Source organism: Purpureocillium lilacinum, assembly GCF_023168085.1.
Source record: "Purpureocillium lilacinum CBS 284.36 DNA, scaffold_2, whole genome shotgun sequence".
Lineage (NCBI taxonomy): Eukaryota > Fungi > Ascomycota > Sordariomycetes > Hypocreales > Ophiocordycipitaceae > Purpureocillium > Purpureocillium lilacinum.
Window position 1 is genome coordinate 403,214 of NW_027072112.1, and position 18,729 is coordinate 421,942.

General features: G+C 60.6%; 6 protein-coding genes across 6 annotated transcripts; 2 read left to right on the forward strand and 4 right to left on the reverse strand.

The window, feature by feature from the left end:
* Nucleotides 1-453: 453 nt before the first annotated feature.
* On the reverse strand, nucleotides 454-1,601 carry PLICBS_001934 (uncharacterized protein; the record flags this gene model as incomplete). The annotated part of the gene is made up of 3 exons (XM_065599932.1): nucleotides 454-1,180; nucleotides 1,241-1,451; nucleotides 1,520-1,601. The coding sequence occupies 3 exons, from the start codon at nucleotides 1,599-1,601 to the stop codon at nucleotides 454-456; spliced, it is 1,020 nt and encodes a 339-aa protein (XP_065456004.1).
* A 1,696-nt stretch (nucleotides 1,602-3,297) lies between these two features.
* On the forward strand, nucleotides 3,298-4,528 carry PLICBS_001935 (phosphatidylinositol-binding protein scs2; the record flags this gene model as incomplete). The annotated part of the gene is made up of 7 exons (XM_018321543.1): nucleotides 3,298-3,337; nucleotides 3,415-3,485; nucleotides 3,553-3,575; nucleotides 3,630-3,688; nucleotides 3,747-3,862; nucleotides 3,927-4,061; nucleotides 4,115-4,528. 7 exons carry the CDS (start codon nucleotides 3,298-3,300, stop codon nucleotides 4,526-4,528), a joined length of 858 nt encoding a protein of 285 aa, XP_018179022.1.
* Nucleotides 4,529-5,347: 819 nt separating this feature from the next.
* Nucleotides 5,348-6,529, reverse strand: PLICBS_001936 (uncharacterized protein; the record flags this gene model as incomplete). The annotated part of the gene is made up of 2 exons (XM_018321544.2): nucleotides 5,348-6,298; nucleotides 6,368-6,529. The coding sequence occupies 2 exons, from the start codon at nucleotides 6,527-6,529 to the stop codon at nucleotides 5,348-5,350; spliced, it is 1,113 nt and encodes a 370-aa protein (XP_018179023.2).
* A 1,628-nt stretch (nucleotides 6,530-8,157) lies between these two features.
* Nucleotides 8,158-9,819, reverse strand: PLICBS_001937 (uncharacterized protein; the record flags this gene model as incomplete). Its single annotated transcript, XM_018321545.2, has 3 exons — nucleotides 8,158-8,429; nucleotides 8,490-8,842; nucleotides 8,894-9,819. 3 exons carry the CDS (start codon nucleotides 9,817-9,819, stop codon nucleotides 8,158-8,160), a joined length of 1,551 nt encoding a protein of 516 aa, XP_018179024.1.
* A 2,541-nt stretch (nucleotides 9,820-12,360) lies between these two features.
* Nucleotides 12,361-13,716, reverse strand: PLICBS_001938 (uncharacterized protein; the record flags this gene model as incomplete). Its single annotated transcript, XM_018321547.2, has 3 exons — nucleotides 12,361-12,516; nucleotides 12,591-13,558; nucleotides 13,635-13,716. The coding sequence occupies 3 exons, from the start codon at nucleotides 13,714-13,716 to the stop codon at nucleotides 12,361-12,363; spliced, it is 1,206 nt and encodes a 401-aa protein (XP_018179026.2).
* A 2,959-nt stretch (nucleotides 13,717-16,675) lies between these two features.
* PLICBS_001939 (uncharacterized protein) lies at nucleotides 16,676-18,030 on the forward strand (the record flags this gene model as incomplete). The annotated part of the gene is made up of 2 exons (XM_018321548.2): nucleotides 16,676-17,197; nucleotides 17,257-18,030. 2 exons carry the CDS (start codon nucleotides 16,676-16,678, stop codon nucleotides 18,028-18,030), a joined length of 1,296 nt encoding a protein of 431 aa, XP_018179027.2.
* Nucleotides 18,031-18,729: the final 699 nt, after the last annotated feature.

Consider the following 18,729-nt stretch of genomic DNA (forward strand, 5'->3'; position numbering starts at 1 on the left):
GTGGATGCGAACGTTCCTGGACGCATTGAGACCGGGTCTCCGCTCATGCCTCGAACTCTGAAGGGACGAACGTCATGGCCCCTCGGCTGTGGAACCACGACCAACACCGACCTGTTCGCTTGACGAGGCACTGCACAGCGTGATTTTGTACCCTTCGACAGACTCGCCTCCTCGAACAACGACGCGTCGGGATCGTGTACGGCGTTGGCGATATGATCGACGCCTTGGACAGGGCTGCGTAGTTGTCGATGAGATCACCTGTGACCTCGCGAACAGCATCACTCCATGTATGCCGTCCTATGTCCCAACAGTGTAGAAGTGAATGATCCGTGAGGGGTTGGCCAAAGCAGCGGATACGGCCTCAAAAGCTGTGCAAATTTATCTGATTACCATGCCGCCACCAACTCCCCGGCTAAGCTACTCCAGATGCGAAACACTCGTGTCACCCCAGCCTTACTTGACAATCAGCACCGCCGAAGGGACAAACCCCGCCTCCTTGAGCGTCTTGGACATATCCACGTCGCCCTCAAACGTCCTCTTCGGGAACGTCGTCATGAAGCTCGCCACCGCGTTGCCCGTCTCGCTCTGCACCATCTGCGCCAGCTCAAACAGCGTCGTGTCGGCGGGCAGCGTCTTGGTGATGTTGCCGGAGCCCGTCTGCAGCCTCAGCCGCGCCTCGTTGCGGTCGCTCTTGGTCGTCGTCGCGGCGGCGAGGGCCGAGGGTCCTGAAGGGGGGGCGGCGACGGGGGCCTCGGGGGCGCGACCTTCTCGCGCGGCCTTGGCCTCCTCGGCCTTGCGGCGGCGCTCGGCCTTGTCGGCCTCGATCTTGGCCTTGATGCGCTTCTTGGCCTCGAGATCTTCCAGCTTCTCCTGTCGCTTGCGGGCAGCCTCCTTGATCTGTTCCTTGCGCTGTAGCTCCTCCTTGGCGTCCTGGGTCTCTCTCGTCGCCTTTTGCCGGATTCTCTGGGACTTTGTTAGAACATCCGGTGCAGAAGCAGTAGTGGTAGGGGATGCTGAAGGAGGGCATACCTCGTTGCGCTTGTTCTCCTCCTTGTCCTGTTCGGACTGCGCCGCCCGCTTGGCTTGCAGGCGTTGGCGAAGCTCCACGAGCCTGGCCTTCTTCTCCTCCTCTGTCAGGGGGGCAATCTCCTCCGTTGACTCTGAAAAGTCTGTATGCTCGCTGCGATGGCTTGTTCAGCTGCTGCCCTCCTTTTGGGTGTGAAGCAGGTGGGGTACTCACGTCTTTGAGGCATGGTAGCTGGCGAGGTCCTTGTTACGAAAGCGCTTGCCGCACTCGTTGCAGATGAGAGAGCGTGCCTGCTCGCCTGTTTCCAGCTCGGCGATCTCGGCCTTGGTCGCATCCTCGTCCTCATCATCAGCTACCTGAGCCGCCTGGAGCTCATCCAAGGGCTTGTCCTGAGTCTCCTCGAGGAACTGCAGCGCGCCCTGCACTAGAGGGGGGGTTTGTCAGTGAAGCTGTCGCGTGAGACGGCTCGTGGGCTGGGCTGGGATTGCTCACGGCCTCCGCTCTTCTTGACGGCAAGCTCGGCACGGGCCTTGTCGAAGCCCATTTCGAGCAGCTGCTCTAGATCTGACGGCATCGCGACGGTGGGGGCAAGGGGTGTGAGGGGCCTTGCGAGGGACTCGTGCGATGATGTTGCGGGAAGTGAGATGTGGTGATACTGCGGGGCTGAGGTGCGAGAGATGGGTGTACCGTGGGGCAATGAGACTTGTGAGACAGGCGGCGGCCGAGTCGTTTGTACGATGGGAGGAAGGAAACGCTTGCTTTGGATTGTATCGGATGGCGAAAACTTGGCTGGCAGCGTTTGCTCCGTAAAGGTGATTCACATAAGGTATGTGCTGAAAGCCAAGTCTGCCGTTGCAAGTGGTGAAACCTTCAGACTGAAGCTCGCTTGCAGTTCCAATGACCAACGTCACAGCTGTTGCCTCCTGTGGCGGGTCCTGGGCAGTTTAGGTTGGCGTGGCGCGGGGCAAAGCCGTGGAAGCTCAGGGATGCCCTGTAGGTAGCGACCGAGGGGCTTGACCGCACGGGAGGTGGCAACGGCTGAACAGCGGCTCCAGCTAATACCTAGGGCGTCTACCAACCCACTGTCAGGTCGGGTAGCAGGGCATGCATCCATGAATGCTGGCATGGAGGTTGGTCCATGACGCCGTCATCTGGGCACTGAACCACATACATACGACAGCGCCCTCAAGTGAGAGGCGCCTTGTCGGATACGGGTTGCTCAAGGAGCTACCTCTAGGTACCCCGCCTGAATGCAGTGCGCACGAAAAGAAAACACACAGCATATATCTACTCCGTCCATCTATGCCGTGCACGCGATCCCGCTCAGGCGCAACCTAAGCTTGGGGCCAACCGCAGCGTTGACAACCGGAGCTCCGGCGCAACTACGGCCTGTGCTGCAGCGTTGCCCCATTTCACAAGCCTGACACGGGACAGAGCGCCTGTCAACCCGTCGTGGCCCATGCAACAATGCAACGCAGAGCCGCGCAAAAAAAATAAAAAATAAAAGACCATGTCGTAGCAGCATGCGACGGCACACGCACGCCGAGCACGTGCCCAATCGTCAATTAAGAAAGCACCCCCAAAAAGTTGCCCGGAAGTGCTACGACAGGGCGGCAAGTTCATGCTCTGGGCTGTTAAACTGCACTGTCTGCCAAGGTCCCGTCTTTCTTGCTCCATCACCAGCACGTAGCCGGCTTAGTAAGTGGAATCGCCGCGCATTGGTCCGTCGGGTTTGGCGTCGAAGAAGGCCACCTCAGCGCTCCACTCCTCATGTCCTGACGTCGTTGGCGCCGTTGGTGAGTTGGGTGGTGTTTTCACAGGGCATTTTCCAGCGGTCCGAGGTTCTGCGCCCCCAGGGAGCTGCAGCTGAGGTGAAACCCCCCGGCCGGCCTAACTGCAAGTAGCTCTCATCAAACGCGGCCCATCCACTGCGCTGAGCTGGCTGGGGCGAACCGCCTCACGTACCGTTGCAACTCCTCCAACGTCGTCACTCGCTCTCTCTCTCTCTCCCTCTTCCTGCCACCACCAGCACCACCACAACACGCCCCCGACTGCAGCAGCCCGCGCAAACGACGCCGACCCAGAAAGCGCCTTCGCCCTCTTATCTGCGCACCTCGCCTTCCCTACCGCCTCAACTGACTGCGCGCCGCTTCTCCCTCTGCCTGTTGGCTCCGTCGGGCACGACTCTGTCTCCCGCGCCCCCCCACCCCTGGTTCGACCACATCGCATAATCAGCCCTATCGAGCATCGCGAGCCGTACCACCACCACCATGTCTGTCGACATCGAGCCTTTCGAGCTGAATTTTCGGCGTACGTGCCACCGAGGCCCATCGCGTCGCGAGATGCTGCAGCGGCCTGTCGGCTTGTACTGACGTAGCTTCGCGCAGGCCCCTTTACCGTCGAGGTGTCGCAGACCCTGACAATCAAGAACCCGACCTCGACACCACTCGCGTTCAAGGTAGACCAGCCCCGAGGCATCGCGCTCAGCGCCCGAAGCGTTCAAGCTAATATGTGCTCGCCTGCAGGTCAAAACCACTGCTCCGAAACAGTACGAACCCCTGCCGAGGCATTGAGACCCCGACTTGCGCTGATCGTGCCGTAGGTACTGCGTGCGACCCAATGCAGGCCGCATCGAGCCTGGACAAGACTTTGATGTCACTGGTACGCCAGTTCCCGAGCCCCCCTTCACGACACTCTGCAGCCCCTAACGTACCCCCAGTTCTCCTCCAGGCGATGAAGGCGGACCCTCCTCTGGACACAAGATGTCGCGACAAGTTCCTCGTCCAGTCTGCGCCTATCACACCAGAGAAGGAGTTTGCCAGCATTGCCGCAGTGGTAAGTGCCGCTGGTTTCAAATCCCTGGACTGGTCGCATGGCGTTACTGACCCTCGTCGCGCAGCTCGAGTCGACGGAAAAGGGCCAGATCCAGGAGCGCAAGATTAGGGTCAACTGGCTGGCACCCCTCGGTAGCCAGGAGCAAGGAGCTAACCAGGCCGTCCTCGCCACTCCCAACAAGCAATCCATAGTCAATGGGGTACGCAGCCTGCCTGCCGCTCGCCTCACCCACAAATGCTGACATGGAACCAGGCACACGACACGCCGGAAGCCTCGCGCACGTTCTCGTCTCCCAAGACCGAAGCCCCCGACTCGACGCCGTTGCATGCTCCCCCGCCGTACCCGTCCGACGATGTCAAGGACGAAGACGAAAAGTCCGACCGCCCCAAGTCCGCCGTGTCTCAAGCAGCGACCGCCGTTTCCGAGACGGCCCAAGCGACGTACGAGGAGCTCAAGGCCAAGCTGGCCCAGGCGGAGGCCCAGCTTGCGAGCCTCAAGGACAGCGGTCTTCGCCAGCGTTCCGTCAAGACCGTCTCTGGCGAGCAGAAGCTGCCTGATACCGGTCGGGTGGCGCAGGCGGTTAAGCAGCAGCCCGCGGGCGTGCCCGTCCAGATGGTGGCCATTCTCTGCCTGCTGAGCTTCCTGCTCGCCTACTTCTTCTTCTAAGCCCTTTGCGCCTCTGCGGAGTTTGCCCGCACAGTACTTATGACGGGGAAGCGATACGATCGGCCACGGCGGAGGCCATTCCAGTCCGGCCGTGCTCGAGAGCCCCAACAACGACTGGTATATACGCATTGCGGCAGAACGAGAGACTTGGAATGAGAAGTGGAAAAGCGAGAGTATAATCCAAGGTCAGAACACCGAGGGACAGGGCGTTGGCGCCTCGGTCACCAGGCCTGATTCTGCTTGAGTCGCCGAGGTAGAGAGAGAGAGACGGCCCGTCTGACGGGGTAAACAGCGCCCTTTATTCCTTCGAGGAGGGGCCGGAGACTGTGTTGGTTGAGACGGATGGCGCGGTTGGCGTCCTTTCTGCACATTGACAGCGCGGCTGGGTGGTTGACGACGAGACTGGGAGGGTTTTGTTTGCGAGGGGGCCGCTGCCGCGGTGCTTTTGTACTAGCTACGTCTACAACTTTGCGTTTCAGTGTCATGGGAATTCCTTTGTTATGATGGCCTTGACTTGGCATGCCGCTCAGTCTTTCGTTACGATGCACCTCGAGTACCTAGGTGTTCCCTGGACGTGCGATGGTGACGGTGTTCATCATAGTCTAATGATTTCTTCTGACTGGGCGGGTCCCCGCCGATGTGTTGCTGCTGCCCAAAAACGCCTATAGAAACAGATACCTATGCAATACATGATTCCTGATCTGCCAACTTCTGTCTGGCACGAACGGAGAAGGAAGAGGGGGTGATTTTATTCCAACACCCTGAAAATGGCCGAAACGCGGCCCGTGTCCCGCAAATCGTTTCGTGCGCACCCACGGCTTACGCCTGAATCTCCGACTCCTTCCAGTTGACGGCGCCGCCGACGATGCGGCCGCCCTGCTTGCGCTTGACGCGGCAGTTGAGCCCGACGTTGGGGTCCCAGATGAAGCGCCAGATGGCATAGCTCCAGGACTCGTGACGGGGCAGGTCCTGGTAGAACTCGCGGGCGATGTCGTAGACGGCGGGGAGGCGGGTCCACGGCACGGCGGGGAAGTCGTGGTGCTCGTTGTGGAGGCCGACGTTGTAGGTGAGCCAGTTGAGGGGCCCGTAGTAGGAGAAGGTCTCGGGGACGGGGACGCCGTTGTCCGGGTTGCGCTGCGTGGGCGTGACCGTCTCGTATACATAGTGCTCGGCGATGAAGTGGCCGGCGACGGGGTGGAGGCTGCCGGCGAGGAAGGAGGAGAGAAGGAGGTACAGGAGGGCCTTGGGCCCGCCGGTGAAGTGAACGAGGGCGTAGTCGAAGGCAAGCTGAGCGGCAATATTGAGGTAGTGAACGCGAGTGAGAGGCACCCGGTAGACGGTCATGGGGCGGATGGCGTAGAAGAAGATCTGGAAGGTGCAGAAAAAGGCCTTGCCGAGGATGGTGTCGAGGACGAAGGCCTCGAGGGCGGTGGGCAGGTCCGTGTCGACGCCATCGACGCCGAGCGACTTGTGGTGGGTGAGATGGTACGGTCGGAACGAGGCGCTGTAGGGAATGCCGATGGGAAGGTTGGCGAAGATGGCGAAGACGCGGTTGGCGACGGGACTGCGGAAGGCGAGGTTGTGCGAGATCTCGTGGATGGCAAGGAACAGGTTCTGGTTGGCCGTCGCGCCGACGACGTAGGCCACGAGCCAGAACTTGAGCGACCAGAAGGGCGTCTCATGGAGATACCACGCCAGGAACGTCTGCAGGGCGACGACGCCCGTGACGACGTACTTGGTCAGGGGCTCAGGGCCGCAGAGCTTGGTGATCTGCAACGAGAGTCAGCATCAAGTGTCTGTTGCGACGTCGGTGGCGAGCGTGTGTCTGGAGAAGCGCACCTCGGGATGAGCCTTGATGATGGCCAGGCGCCGGGTGCGATGCGGCTCCTCGGTGTAGGTCCAGAAGAAGTCGTGCTTGTCGACGCCATCGCCGTCGGCCCCGGCGTCGGGCGCCTTGTCCTTGGGCGTCTTGGTGACGGTCGTCGCCGCAGACGAGGGCATGGTGCTGTGGTGCGGTCGCCTCGGGAGGCTTTGCGAATTGGTGCAAGTAAATCCGTCGTCTCTCGGCCGAGCTGTGTTGCGAATATCGAGCGCGATGAAGACGCAGTACAGTTCTATCGGGGCATCTGCCAATTGAACGAGCTCGATTCACCGTCGGTTCGCTTCAATTTGATCCCGTTTCGGTGTCTGCGCAGGGATGCCTCGGCTCGTGTCGAAGTCGTCGGGGTCGAGGGCAGTTAAAGGGGTGAGGATGGTTTGTCGGCAGGAAATAGGTGGACGGTTGTGGTTCGAGGGGCTGCGGGCAAAAGGGCTTCGAAGGAGTGGTGTGCCTCAACTTTGTTGCTCCCGTCCCTCCTTCCGCCACCTGCCAGCCCACGCCCGCTGGCAATCCCAGCCAGGGGTGGCCCACGATTGCTCGATTTTAGTGGAGTTACAGGGTCGTCCACTGTGGTGAGTGGGCGAGCAGGCAGGGCGAGGGGCCTGTCGGAGAGGGGCAGAGGGCTGTGCTTGCGTGGCGCCCCAGACCAGCACATGCAGCTTCCCTCCATGGAGCTTTTCAGTGGGGCAGATCGCTGTATTTTATCCTGAACAGTGAACGGAGCACTTTGCCCCTTTCACCGAGCGAGATTCGATTCGGGCGCCTCCGTCGTGGCTAAAGATATCTGTGCCGCTTGCGAAACGAAGCAGCCTCGGGGTACATTACATTCCCGTAACTGACGAAGACCAAAAGAAAAATCCTCAATCAACACTTGAGAATGCCCTGTGTTGCGCCGATCCAGACCCCAGGGTTGACGACTTTCTCCTGCGGGGTTCAAACTTCGCCGCCCAATGGAGCTCCAGCAATGCGTCGCGTGTCTGGTGCTGAATGCGATTTGGCTGCAGGGCATCTGCAGGCGTCCACAAGCACGGCTCGTTTGCCTTCGGCTCCTCGCTTTCCGCCATCAGTCCACCCTGCGCCAGGGACACTCACGTCATACCACTGTGGCTCGAGGCAAAAGGGGAAGCTGTTTGTGCGCAAAACCTTCAATTGGAGTTTTGAGCTACGAAGCACGCTGTTTTGAGCTACGCAGTGCTTGCGACCTACGGAGTACGGCGAACAGACATTTCACTTCACTCACTGGGACTGGGATTCTTTACGAATCGGCTACGAACCTGACTGCGACAAGCGCTTGCCTGCCACAACAAGTGTTGCAGAAAAGGTGCAATGGTCCAAGCGGTATCGCCTTGCGGAACCATTCCAGGATCCGCAAGTGATGCGAGGGCAATGAAGCAAATACGTGTCCAAGCTGGCAGCTCCTTAGAGACTGCCACAGCCAGACGACACGGTTCATGAAAGCATTCGGGTCGCTGCCGCCATCACCGACCGATGATGGCGGACAGGCCATGCTGAGCGTATTCTGGAGCCCCTCTCTCCGCATCCCCCGGTGGTATATCGTCCCGTATCCCTTGCGCAAGCATGCAAACCGTTGAACCTCCGCAACGGACGGCCCCTCCGAGTCTCGCGCTGCTGTCATGAGGCATTCACCCCTGTGCGTACAAGTATGTCCTTCGCATGACCAGTTCCTGTGTGTCAGTGTGTCCAACATGCATCATTCATATACAAAATTCCCTCCTCTTCGTCACGCCCCTTACAGGCCATTGCTCTTGCAAGAAAAGACGCCGCCAACCTCGCCTGCCGCGAACGAGTCGATGATGCCCTGCACACTGGCATACGTGCCCACCGTGAGGAAGAAGACTCCAGTGAGGATGATGACGACGTTGAGCGCCATGGACAGCCAGTCGAAGGCGGGGCTTCGATACCGCCCGACCTTTCGGTCGGCGCCGCGCATGCGGAAATAGGCAACACCCCAAAAGATGAAGCCGAACCAGCTGTCAAACAGTGAAGACATGACAGAGAGGACTGCGAGCCGTTAGCTATGGGTCCTGAATGTCCAACACCAAGAAGGACGGTCAAACTTACGTGAAGAGAAGAACGGGATGACCTGCGAGATGATGAAGGCGAGAATCCACGTCACCAACAGGATGCCGGCCCAGGCACCCCAGCCCACAACAGTGTGGTCGTTCATATGACGGGAGCCCTTGAACCATCGGAAAAAGACGAAGCGTGCCGTGACCGAGGCATACAGGCAACCAAGGAAGATGATTGTCGGGATCATAAAGGAGAAGGACACCTTCTTGTACAGGTCGTGCAACGAACCGAACGCAGGTGCCGTCACGTATTGGTTGCCAGTGTAGGCGTAAATGACGCCGCCGACGACGCAAAAGACGATGATCTCAGCGATGGTGCATGCCCACAGCGACTTGGGGAATTCCCTGGGCCTTGTTAGCATGTCTCAACTTAAGAGTTGTGGCTACGGCACTTACCGAGGATCGCGCATCTCAGCGATGAAGCTCGGGAGGGTGATTTGGCCGATGAAGGTGTAGCTAATGTTGAGGAAAGCCGCCATGCCTTGCACAAAGGTCGTGCTGTGGACGGGAATGGCAGTCACAATAGGCTCGCCCTTGGTCAGAGGGGCGTAGCCAGCCGGCTTGCCCTGAACGCCGGCAAAGATTGTGGCCAGCAAGACAGAGATGAAGGTGAACAAGGCCGAGGCAGTGCCAAGCTTGGACATCATGCTAAAGGTTCGCGGCAGGGAGGCGAGCCAGCAGATGACGGTAATGGCAACGGAGAACTCGACGGTGCGGCATCCACCGATCTTGTCGGCCTCGGTCATGGTGTTGATGTACTCGGCGCCGACCAGCACGTGGAGTCCCTGGATGAAGGTGTTGTTCAAGACGAACATGAGGGCAGTCCCCCACCAGGCCCATTCCTTGCCCCAGAAAAGCATCTGGCCGAGATCGCAGACGTCGCGGACCTCGGGGTGACGGAGGCAAAACTCCCACATGATGAGACTCGTGTAGAGAACAACGGCGGCAACAACAATGGTGAGGATGAGGCCGGGCACGAGGCCGAGGAAGGAGTAGGACCAGGGAAAGCTCATGATGGCGAGGCAGATGTACTCGCTGAAGAGCAGGGCAGCCGTCTTCTGCCAGCTGCATGTGCGGTACTGGATGGAGGCGTCCTCCTCGGAGGCGAGCTGGCGATTGAGGATGGCCTCGCTCGTGTGCTCGTCGCCGTCCGAGGACACATCGACCTTGAGCCAGTCGGGTACGGGTGCAATTCGCGGGCCGACGGTGACGCCCTTGCCGCCGAACATGGCGGCCAGGCGCGTCGACGTGGTCATGGTGGTGCCGGCGAACTCGAGGTCGCGGCCGGAGCCGGTATTGGAGGCCTTCTTTTCGACAGACATGTTGAGCTACTGGAGGCTGTGTCGACTGCGACGTTGAAGTCGGTGTGCAGCGTGTCCGCTGGTGACGAGGAGGTGCCGCCTATATAGTGCGGCAGTTGACGAGGTGCGAACAGGGCGCACGGAGGCCCGTCTTGAAGCTGAAGGGCGACGGCAAGGTGCCTGGGGACCCAAGGAGCAATAGTCGAGGGCCTGCCGATCACGTCATTCGCAACGCTCGTCTGCTTTGTGTGATTGGCACCGCGCGATGGAGCCGCTCCGGGTAGTACGAAGAGTGTCGAGCACTAAGGCGAGTTGGAGTGCCGGTGCGTCGAGACGAAAGCCACCGAGCAGACAGGGCTTGTAAATGGGATGAAGGAGAAGGGGACGAACGCAACGGGAGGGGGGCAATTGGGCAAGTATGTATGTATGATATGAACGGACAAACCGAACAAGGGTTCGTGAGGGAGCAGCGGCGAGATGGGGATTAATGGAAGAAGCAAAACTGGGGTGCGTGCCTGGATCTGGGCTGGTGGTTTGGACGCGGACGAGTGAGGAGGCGGGCAGGAGCAGATCCTTCGCGGTGTCGTCACTCCTTCCTGGACTTTGCTCCGGACTTTGTACACGACGCACGAGCATGAGGCGACTCTACTACTGTACCTCTCTACTCGTACTCGGGCTGCAGCACCAGCACCCACCACCGTCTGCTTCCATCCCGCACCGACCGACCGACTCGACTCGTCTCCCGTATAACCCGACTAACCGCTTGTCACTCGCGCGCGCCAGGAACTAACCTTTGACTCTGCCTCCCACCGGACGCAAAGTTGGTTGCTAGCGGAGACGACGCTCTGTTAGCGGCGTGCTGACAACCTCGTCCCAGTTATCCGCCCTAGTCTCGGCCAAGCAGCACAAGAGATCCCATCTGATGGCGCTGCTTGGCGGCCGCGCGACGGAGCCTTTGCACCTGTCTCCAGGCCTGTCATTTGCCCGCCCGACCTGCGCCCCTCCCGAGACGCCGCCGACGCCCGCAAAAGCCTCCAGCTGCGACCGACGCCCCCCCTCCCTCGCTGAACCGCCGCGGCGTCCCCGGTTCGTCCGTTTCATGCCCGCTGTTCGCGGGAGCCCGGACAGTCCAGTCCAGGGCAGTCGGTCGACTGCGGCGATGGGCAGGCAAGATACCCCACTCCGCGTGGATGGACGATGGCGTTGGTGCTGGCCATGACGTTGGCTGGGCCACCCCGGTCTCCACGATGCATCCGGGAGTGGAGTCGTTCCCCCCCCCCTCCGGCTCTTGAGGCCTGGTCGTCTGCAAACTCGTCCACTCTGCGTCCGGTTGCGCCAAGGTGCCGCGTAGCCGGCCACCAACCACGGAGGGACTGCGCGCTGCAGAATCCTCGACGACAGCACAGCACGCACGTTGGCGGACATGGGCCACTCGAGTGCGCCCTCGGTTGATCACACGCGCCTGCGGAGAGGCCAGCCTCGCCAGCTCCAGGCAGCCAGATAAACTCAACGGCGATCACTTGCTCGAATGCCTGGCAGCCACGTTGTGTGCTGTCGCGCACGCCGAGACAACATGCCCGTTGAGTCTGCCAGAGCCTGGAATGCGGGTGCGTGCCGCATTGGGCAGGGAGGCCGTGGGTGCTTGGTCCAGATGCTTGGTCTGGCTGCTCCCGTCCACTGTCTTGTCTTGTCTCACAGTCGCAGGGACCGCAACTCCGCATCCCAGCCAATGCTCCGAACCCCGGCAAGAACCTCACTCATCATCACCGGCTCTCGGGGCACACGGGGGACACAGAATCCAAGTCGACGGTCGTGGCTGGGAGCAAGAAGCGAACGCAAGGCGCCATCCAGACGCTCATGACGCAATTGGCGGGCTCCATTTGGTCGATGGGCAATCCGGCAGCGCGCACTGGCTGGCAGTCAGCGTTCGGTGCCCATTCCACGCACGGGCGCGGGCTCCTCCACACGGGAAACGGCTGCCCTGACTGAGTCCAGGCTCGCCCATGCACCCACCACTCGCATAGAGTCCTTTTAAGCTTATCTGGCAGCACGCTAAGCTTCCAGATGCCCTGATGCAACTCAAAAACGTCCATCGCAAGACGCTGTGCGCAACGCTGTGCGCCTTCATCGCAGTGCACCTGCAAGCTTGCTAAAATTTACATCGTCTCTGTCGATCAAAGCAAGCCAAGCAAGCCGTCCCCGAGTCCCGCGTGGGACTTGCCGGTCGCCGAACCGTGCCGCCTGGGCACGGCTTGGCCCTGTCATGCCACTGGCTGGGCCGGCACAGGGGGGTACGCGAGTACGAACCTGGAAGTCTGAGGTCAGCGTCCTGTCACCGGCGATGCCAACCACCACAACCAACTCACCGGCGCGCAGGCCAACAGCTTTCCTGCCATTACCATACCATACCAAGAGTCCAAGACCACGTGTGAGCAACACCATGCGCAGCCCGTAAAGAAGCAGACGAATAGATTATGGGAGTTACGTAAACGACTTGACTACATAGCTTGGTATCGACTCTATCAAGCACGACACAACCGTCACATTCACGCCTCACATCATTCACCACTTCGACGTCCTCTCGTTACCATTCGCCTCTTTGGCCATGGCATACACATGCCTCTCAAAGGCACCTATCAGCGGCCGCACTTTCTCATCGCCTGCGGGAAGGACCTGCGTGCCCCAGACCCCGCAGACCCCAGCATCGCGGTCGATGAACTACGCACGAGATGAAAGTGTCAGCCAACCCGAGTCGCCAAGCGCTGCCCTTCACGAGGTGTCACGGAACTCACCCAATAGAGATTGGCTGCTCCGCTCCAGCACAAGTACCCCTTTCTCCGGATGGGATGCTTGTCACCAACGACGAGAAGGCCGCCGTACGCCCAGTCAAACTCCTTCGGTCCCGAAAAGTCGCCCACGGCCCAGCTCGCGACCTCGAACGTCTCGCGAAGCGCGTCCCGCGACGCCTGCGTCGGCAGCTGCGGCTGGAACATCAAGCGCGTCGTCTCCCGCTTCAACAGCTTCTCGTCGTCGACCAGCAGCGAGTACACCACCTTGATGTAATCCTGTAGGTCTGCATAGGCGCCCTCGCCGCCGAGACAATCCTTGAGCGGCGGGAAGAAGGAGAGTCCTGGGGGTGCATGACGGAGCCCGCCATCGCCTCGGCGGAAAGTCATGTCGCTGACTTGTCCTGCCAGCTCGGAAACTTCTTGGGGGAAGAATGTGATGCGACTAATGCCTAGGGGCTTGAAGATGTTCTCGTCCATGTACGCGCCAAGTACCTGACCCGTCAGCTTCTCTACCAACCTGCCCGCCCACGTAATGCCGCTGCCGTATGTCCACCCCTCACCCGGCTGATGCAGGAGCGGCAGCGCGAAGAGCTCGTCGATGGTCCCGCTGGGCTTCTTCGGCTTCGTATGCTCGACGTACTGCTTGAGCCGCGGGTCCAGGAAGAGGTACCCCGCGCCGGAGCTGTGCGTGAGGAGGTGCCGGGCCGTCAGGGGCCTGTCCCGCTTCTCGAGGGTCGGCGACCCGTCATCCGCGAAGCCGGTCAGCACGGGCTGCTTGGCGAGAATAGGCAGGTGCTCCGAGACGTCGTCGTCGAGCGCAATGACGCCGCGCTCGGAGAGCTGCAAGACGCACAGCGTGGTCAGGAGCTTGGTCATGGACGCGACGGTGAAGACGGTGTCGAGGCGCAGCGGGTCCTCGACGCCGGTCTTCAGCGTCCGCCTGCCCAGGACTTTTTTGTAGTTGAGTTTCCCTGGTGGCCATTTGCGTTAATGCGAGCCTGAGGGCCGGAATTGCGTAGTAGTTTGTGGTGGTCAGATGGCACGTACCTGAGCGGTCCATGGCGAGGAGGACGGCACCGGGAATGACACCATCTTGCACTGCTTTGTCTAGTGTGGCGTTGAAAGACATGGTTGCAACTGAGTTTCAAGTATTTTTCTTCCTGCTCGTAAAATATCTTCAACATTCGAAGCTGCAGTTGTCGAAGCTGTAATACGTAGTCGAAGCTGCGACCTGTCCAAAGGTCGTCTGTCCGTTCCTCTCTACGTATTACCAAGCCGCAGGGAGGAGACGCAGTCCCTTGTATTGGTAATGCAAGAGCGGTGCGGTTTTTTGATCCTTTCCGGCGCAGCCGTTATAACCGTTGAGGGCTCGAAGCTGTTGACCTCCGGCGGTTTACTAATTCGAGGGCGTTGAGGGAGTGTTGTAATTGTAAGCGCGGACGACCTGTTCCGTCGGGCCAAGCTGAGATGCCGGAGGGGAGGGGCCAGCGGGCGGAGCGGAGGGTGGGGAAGTCCGGGGGGCAGCGGTTTGCAGCTGCGGCTGTTGGGTTCGTCAATCAATCAACGAATTTGGGCTGAAATGTTGAGTTTGTTTCTGTAAGGGCTGAACAAGCTATATATGCTAGGTGCACATGATGTTATTTGCAGGAAGACTTGGGCACTGTGGAGAGGACGCAGATGGCGGGCAGCAGTCATATGTAGAAACAGGCGACGCGGGAGAGCGAGCCCCCGCGGCGGGGAGGGCGGGAGCGGGGAGCTTGGGTATAATCACAGCGGCACGCCGAGGGCCACAGCGCAACGCCGAGGTCCAACGCCAAGGGGAACTCCCCCAGAGTCCCACCAGTTACGGGTGTTCATGTGCGCGAGCGGGCGTCGCAGCCAGCCCTCGGTGTTTCAATTTCCTCCAAACAGACATCGGGGAAGCCGTTCACCCCACGTTTTTTGTCGCGTACGGGATTCCGTGAGAGAGCGTGTGTGTAAGTTGAGCGGCCGGTTTGTTTTGGGGACGGGGTCGGTGTCGGAATCCTTGTGTAACACGCTGCCGTCCCGGCCCCTCCGTTGGGGCGGCTTGGGGGCCATGGGATGCTTGCCGGCCCCGGCTCCGCAATTCGGGTGTCGCTTGATCGGACGGCGGGCCGAGTGGATGATCCACGGATGACGAAGGATGATGCAGTACAAAATATTATGTATGATGACTGGCAATGTCCATGGATTGCGAGATGGTGTCAAGGAGTCGAGGCAACGTGTTGCGCGGGGTGGCGGGCTCTGGAGGCGGGCCGGGACCCCGCGCGGACCTGGAGGGTTTAATTCCATGACAGGTCCCCCGTCCAAGCCCCTGTCCGCCTTCTGAGGCAAGTCTCCGTGCTACGCCCTGGGTTCAAACAAACAGTGGACATCTACGTCGGGCGCGCAAAATGCACAGTCGCATTTTACGCAGAGCCGTGCCATACAAGGCGCGAAGTAAGTTGTATGGTATAATACACGAGCAGAAAAGATCTTGTCGTCCCTGCGAGGAACTGAAGGCGCTGCCTGGCCGATATGCGACTTGGACCCTGCTGGAGGCATCAGGTAAGTGTATGACGCAGCTGAGCGGGCTCCAGTTCCCAGGCAAAGGACAGGGCTGCGATCCATGGATGGATGTGGATGGGCAAAAGCAGGATGGCCAACTTTCGGCACAGGGATATGCTGGCGAGAAAACGTTTCACCTCGCTCGGCATCCAGGCCCTTTGTTTGTTCCCGTGTTTCTTGGGCGTTGACGATGGCTTACCTAATGGAAGTAACGCAGTTCCAAGATCCATCCGACCTTGTTTGCGCGCCAATTGCACCCACACGCGCATCCCAACGCTAGCACGGGGACGATCCAGCAGCACGGCTGGCCACTGGAGCTGTGGGGGGGTCCACTGGAGCTCGACCGCCAGAGCTGCCCAGGTGGTCCAGCTAGCCCTGTGGAGGTGCTGTGCCAGCCCCTGGGCCGCTGGAACCTCCCGGCCGCCAGCTTCCATCCATCCCGTCCATCCCCGTCCCTTTGAGAGCACGAGGTGCAGCGTGCAGTGGTGCACCACCACCAGCCTGGTGCGAGCTGCAGCCGCCCACGCGACCATTCGTCGGATCTGGACAGCCTGACGCAGGTGCAGGCACACCGCGTCTCTCGACTGCTGCACCTGTGAGGCGTGTGGTGCACCAGGCAGGGCGCTGTCCCTGCGGGCCTGTCACGTCACGTCAACGAGTCGGGACTGACGTCGGGGCTGCCTCGCGTTGTCGTGATTCACCGTGTCGTCCATGGAACCCAGCCAGCCAGGCAGCCAACCCAGTGTCGCTGAGACACTGCATCCTAGCAAGACATCGGGTGCCCTGCTCTGCTCTTCTGCCGCCGTTGCTGGCAGACCGAGTCTCGCACGTGCAGATAAAGCGCCGCGAGGCCCGATAAGACGGGCCCCTGTTCAGCCAACTGCAGCTGGAACTCCCTGGAGCAGCTGCCAGCGCAGTGCGGTGCGGGCGAGCGGGCGGGCAGCGGAGTGGACACCTCACCCCCAAAAACCACAGCAGGGAACCTGACCTAAACCTGGAACCTCCCGCAGGAAAAAATAATAACAGGCAGGGAAGGTGGTGCTGCGTGCGACTCCATCAATTTAAACCAACCACCATAACCAAGGCACCACCGCGACGTACTCACCCGCCGCTACCAACATCGCTCCCGGCCTCATCGCGCACGCACGGCTCCCGACGTTGACAGGCACGCCGACCCCTCGCTGCCGCAGACGCCGCCCACGCGCCCTGCCTGCTTGCGCCGCGACGGCCAACGACTCGCGCATCACCGACGGACGGATATATCCGAGCGAGCGGGCGCCCACAGCACGCACTTCTCGCGACCCCGACCACGAGCCCGCCCCCGACCGACCGCCGCACAGCTTGAGAGCGCCAGCCGCTGCGGGGTGCGACGTGCTCGAGGCACTCACCATCGCCGCCATCCGTCCTTGGTGCCTCTGCCACTGCCGCCCGCGAGCAGACCATATCCGCGCATCGGTACACCGCTCGACGTTATCAAGGACCCTCCGGCACGGCACCCGCCCCGCCGCACCGCCGCACCCATGTGGTGGTTCTTCAGCGTCGTGCTGAGCTCCGTCTTCCTCTTCAGCATCGTCCTCTCCATCCCCGTCGTCTTCGATGTCGGCGGTCGCGACAGCGGGCTGGCCTACAGCCTCTCGCTCTTCATCTACTACCTCGCCTACTCGGCCATCCGTCTCGTGACCCCCGACCGCTCCCGCGCCGGCTGGGCCGTCTCCACCACCCTGCGGTTGTCGCAGTGGATCGTCATCCCGAGCCTCATGATCTGGGCCCTCGGCCAGTTTGCCGTCGACGCCGGCACCACCAACTGGGTTGAGAGGACGCTGGGCGGGCTCTTGCACTCCAAGAGCACGAGCTGGTCCGAGTGGGTCTTTGGCAAGGACGGCCTGCTCGAGACCGTCCTGCTCGGCACCTGGGACAAGGTGCTGCGCTACTCGGGGCCCGGCTTCCAGCTGCTCGAGGGCTTTTGCACCCTGCTCGTCATCCAGGCCGTCGGCCAGATTACGCGCTGGCTTGTCAACCGCGGGCGGAGCGACACCTGGGTCGTGAGTCTGACGCAAAGCCACAGAATACAGAATAAAGCCCGAGGCTAACTTGTGTGCAGATCATCCTGCTCGCCTTCTCTGGCTCCATCATTGCGAGCGCCGTATACTTTCTCTGGCGGGTCGCCCAGTTCCCCCAGATTAGCAACATCGACGCCACTCTCATTGGCGCGACCATGACCACGGCCGTCTTCCTGTGCGCCTACGGCATCGGCAGCGGGCGCGGGAGTCCCGTCGAGAGCTCGCTTCTGTTTGCCTACGTCGTGCTCTGCGTCTACCAGATATTCACCGACTACCTGCCCTCGGACGGCACGAGCGGCGCCGACGAGGGAGCCACGCAGCCCGAAATCCCCCCGCTGCCGCCCATCATCATGGCCTCGTACTCGACGCTGCTCCACATCCTGGGGTCGCTCCCGTCTGCCATCCACTCCTCCCTCACGCTCCTCTACGCCGCCTTCCAGACCATCACGCCGTCTGTCATCATCTCTCTCGCGTATCGCTTGCTCGTCTTCTACTCGGCGACACGCATCATCCCGTCGGTGCGTGACCTAGGTGCGCGCGCGCTGATGCAGGAGCCGGATCTAGAGGACTCCGAGACGGCCAACAAGGTGCTCGGCATCCTCAGCTGGTTCTCGCCATCCATCCTGGTGGCCGTGTACACGAGCCTTCTGCTGCAGCACTTTTCCACAAGCGACGGCCCCGACGGCTGGACGCTCCGGGGTGGCGACGTGGGCGGCAGCACCTGGCGCTGGATCAACGTCGGCCTTACCATGGTCCTCTACGGGGTCGAATTGTATCTCGGCACCGATGACCAGGACCACTGGAAGGTGGACTAATCGATGCTTCGGAAGCACGCCCATGTGGCGGCGCTTTTCTATATCGTTCACTGGCAATCGTCACGAATGACCATGTGCCATTACCATCTACAAGACGCTGGACACAGAAAGGAGTGGCCCCTGGCCTGGGAATAACTGCAAGGACAACGGGAATAAGAAAGAACAGATACTACTAGCATGGTTTGTCACGGGCCACGATGCGCTTCGCATTGGCGGCTATGACGGGCGGCAACAGTCGCGGGTTGGCGTTCGGGTAGGCAAGCGTGCTGCAACTTGTCTTGGGAGCATTGCGATACTGATATGATTTCATTTGTCGGTCTATCCTGTATGGTTCTGCCTGCGGTGAAGAGGATGTGTGGGAGTCGGCGAGTTCGAGTTGGGAAGGGCGGTGTGAGGTTGTTGTTCGACCGCAACCGCGGTGACGAAGCCGTTGGGCAGCTGCGTGGTGTGGAGGAGTAGTGGCACCACAGACTTCCAGAAAAGGTCTTCAAGTACATAATTACCGATCTTATTCAACCACAAGAGATACCCTTGAATCGAGAGTTCCACGTTGTTTGAGAGCCAAGGCCGCGTGTAAGTGCGGTTTCTCGGTGGGACTACCCTGCACCCCGCCCGAGATCGGGCTTTCAACGCAAGTCATCACACCATCGCACACCCTCATCTTCGTTTTCCACACTTACACCCCCCCTCGCTCGCATC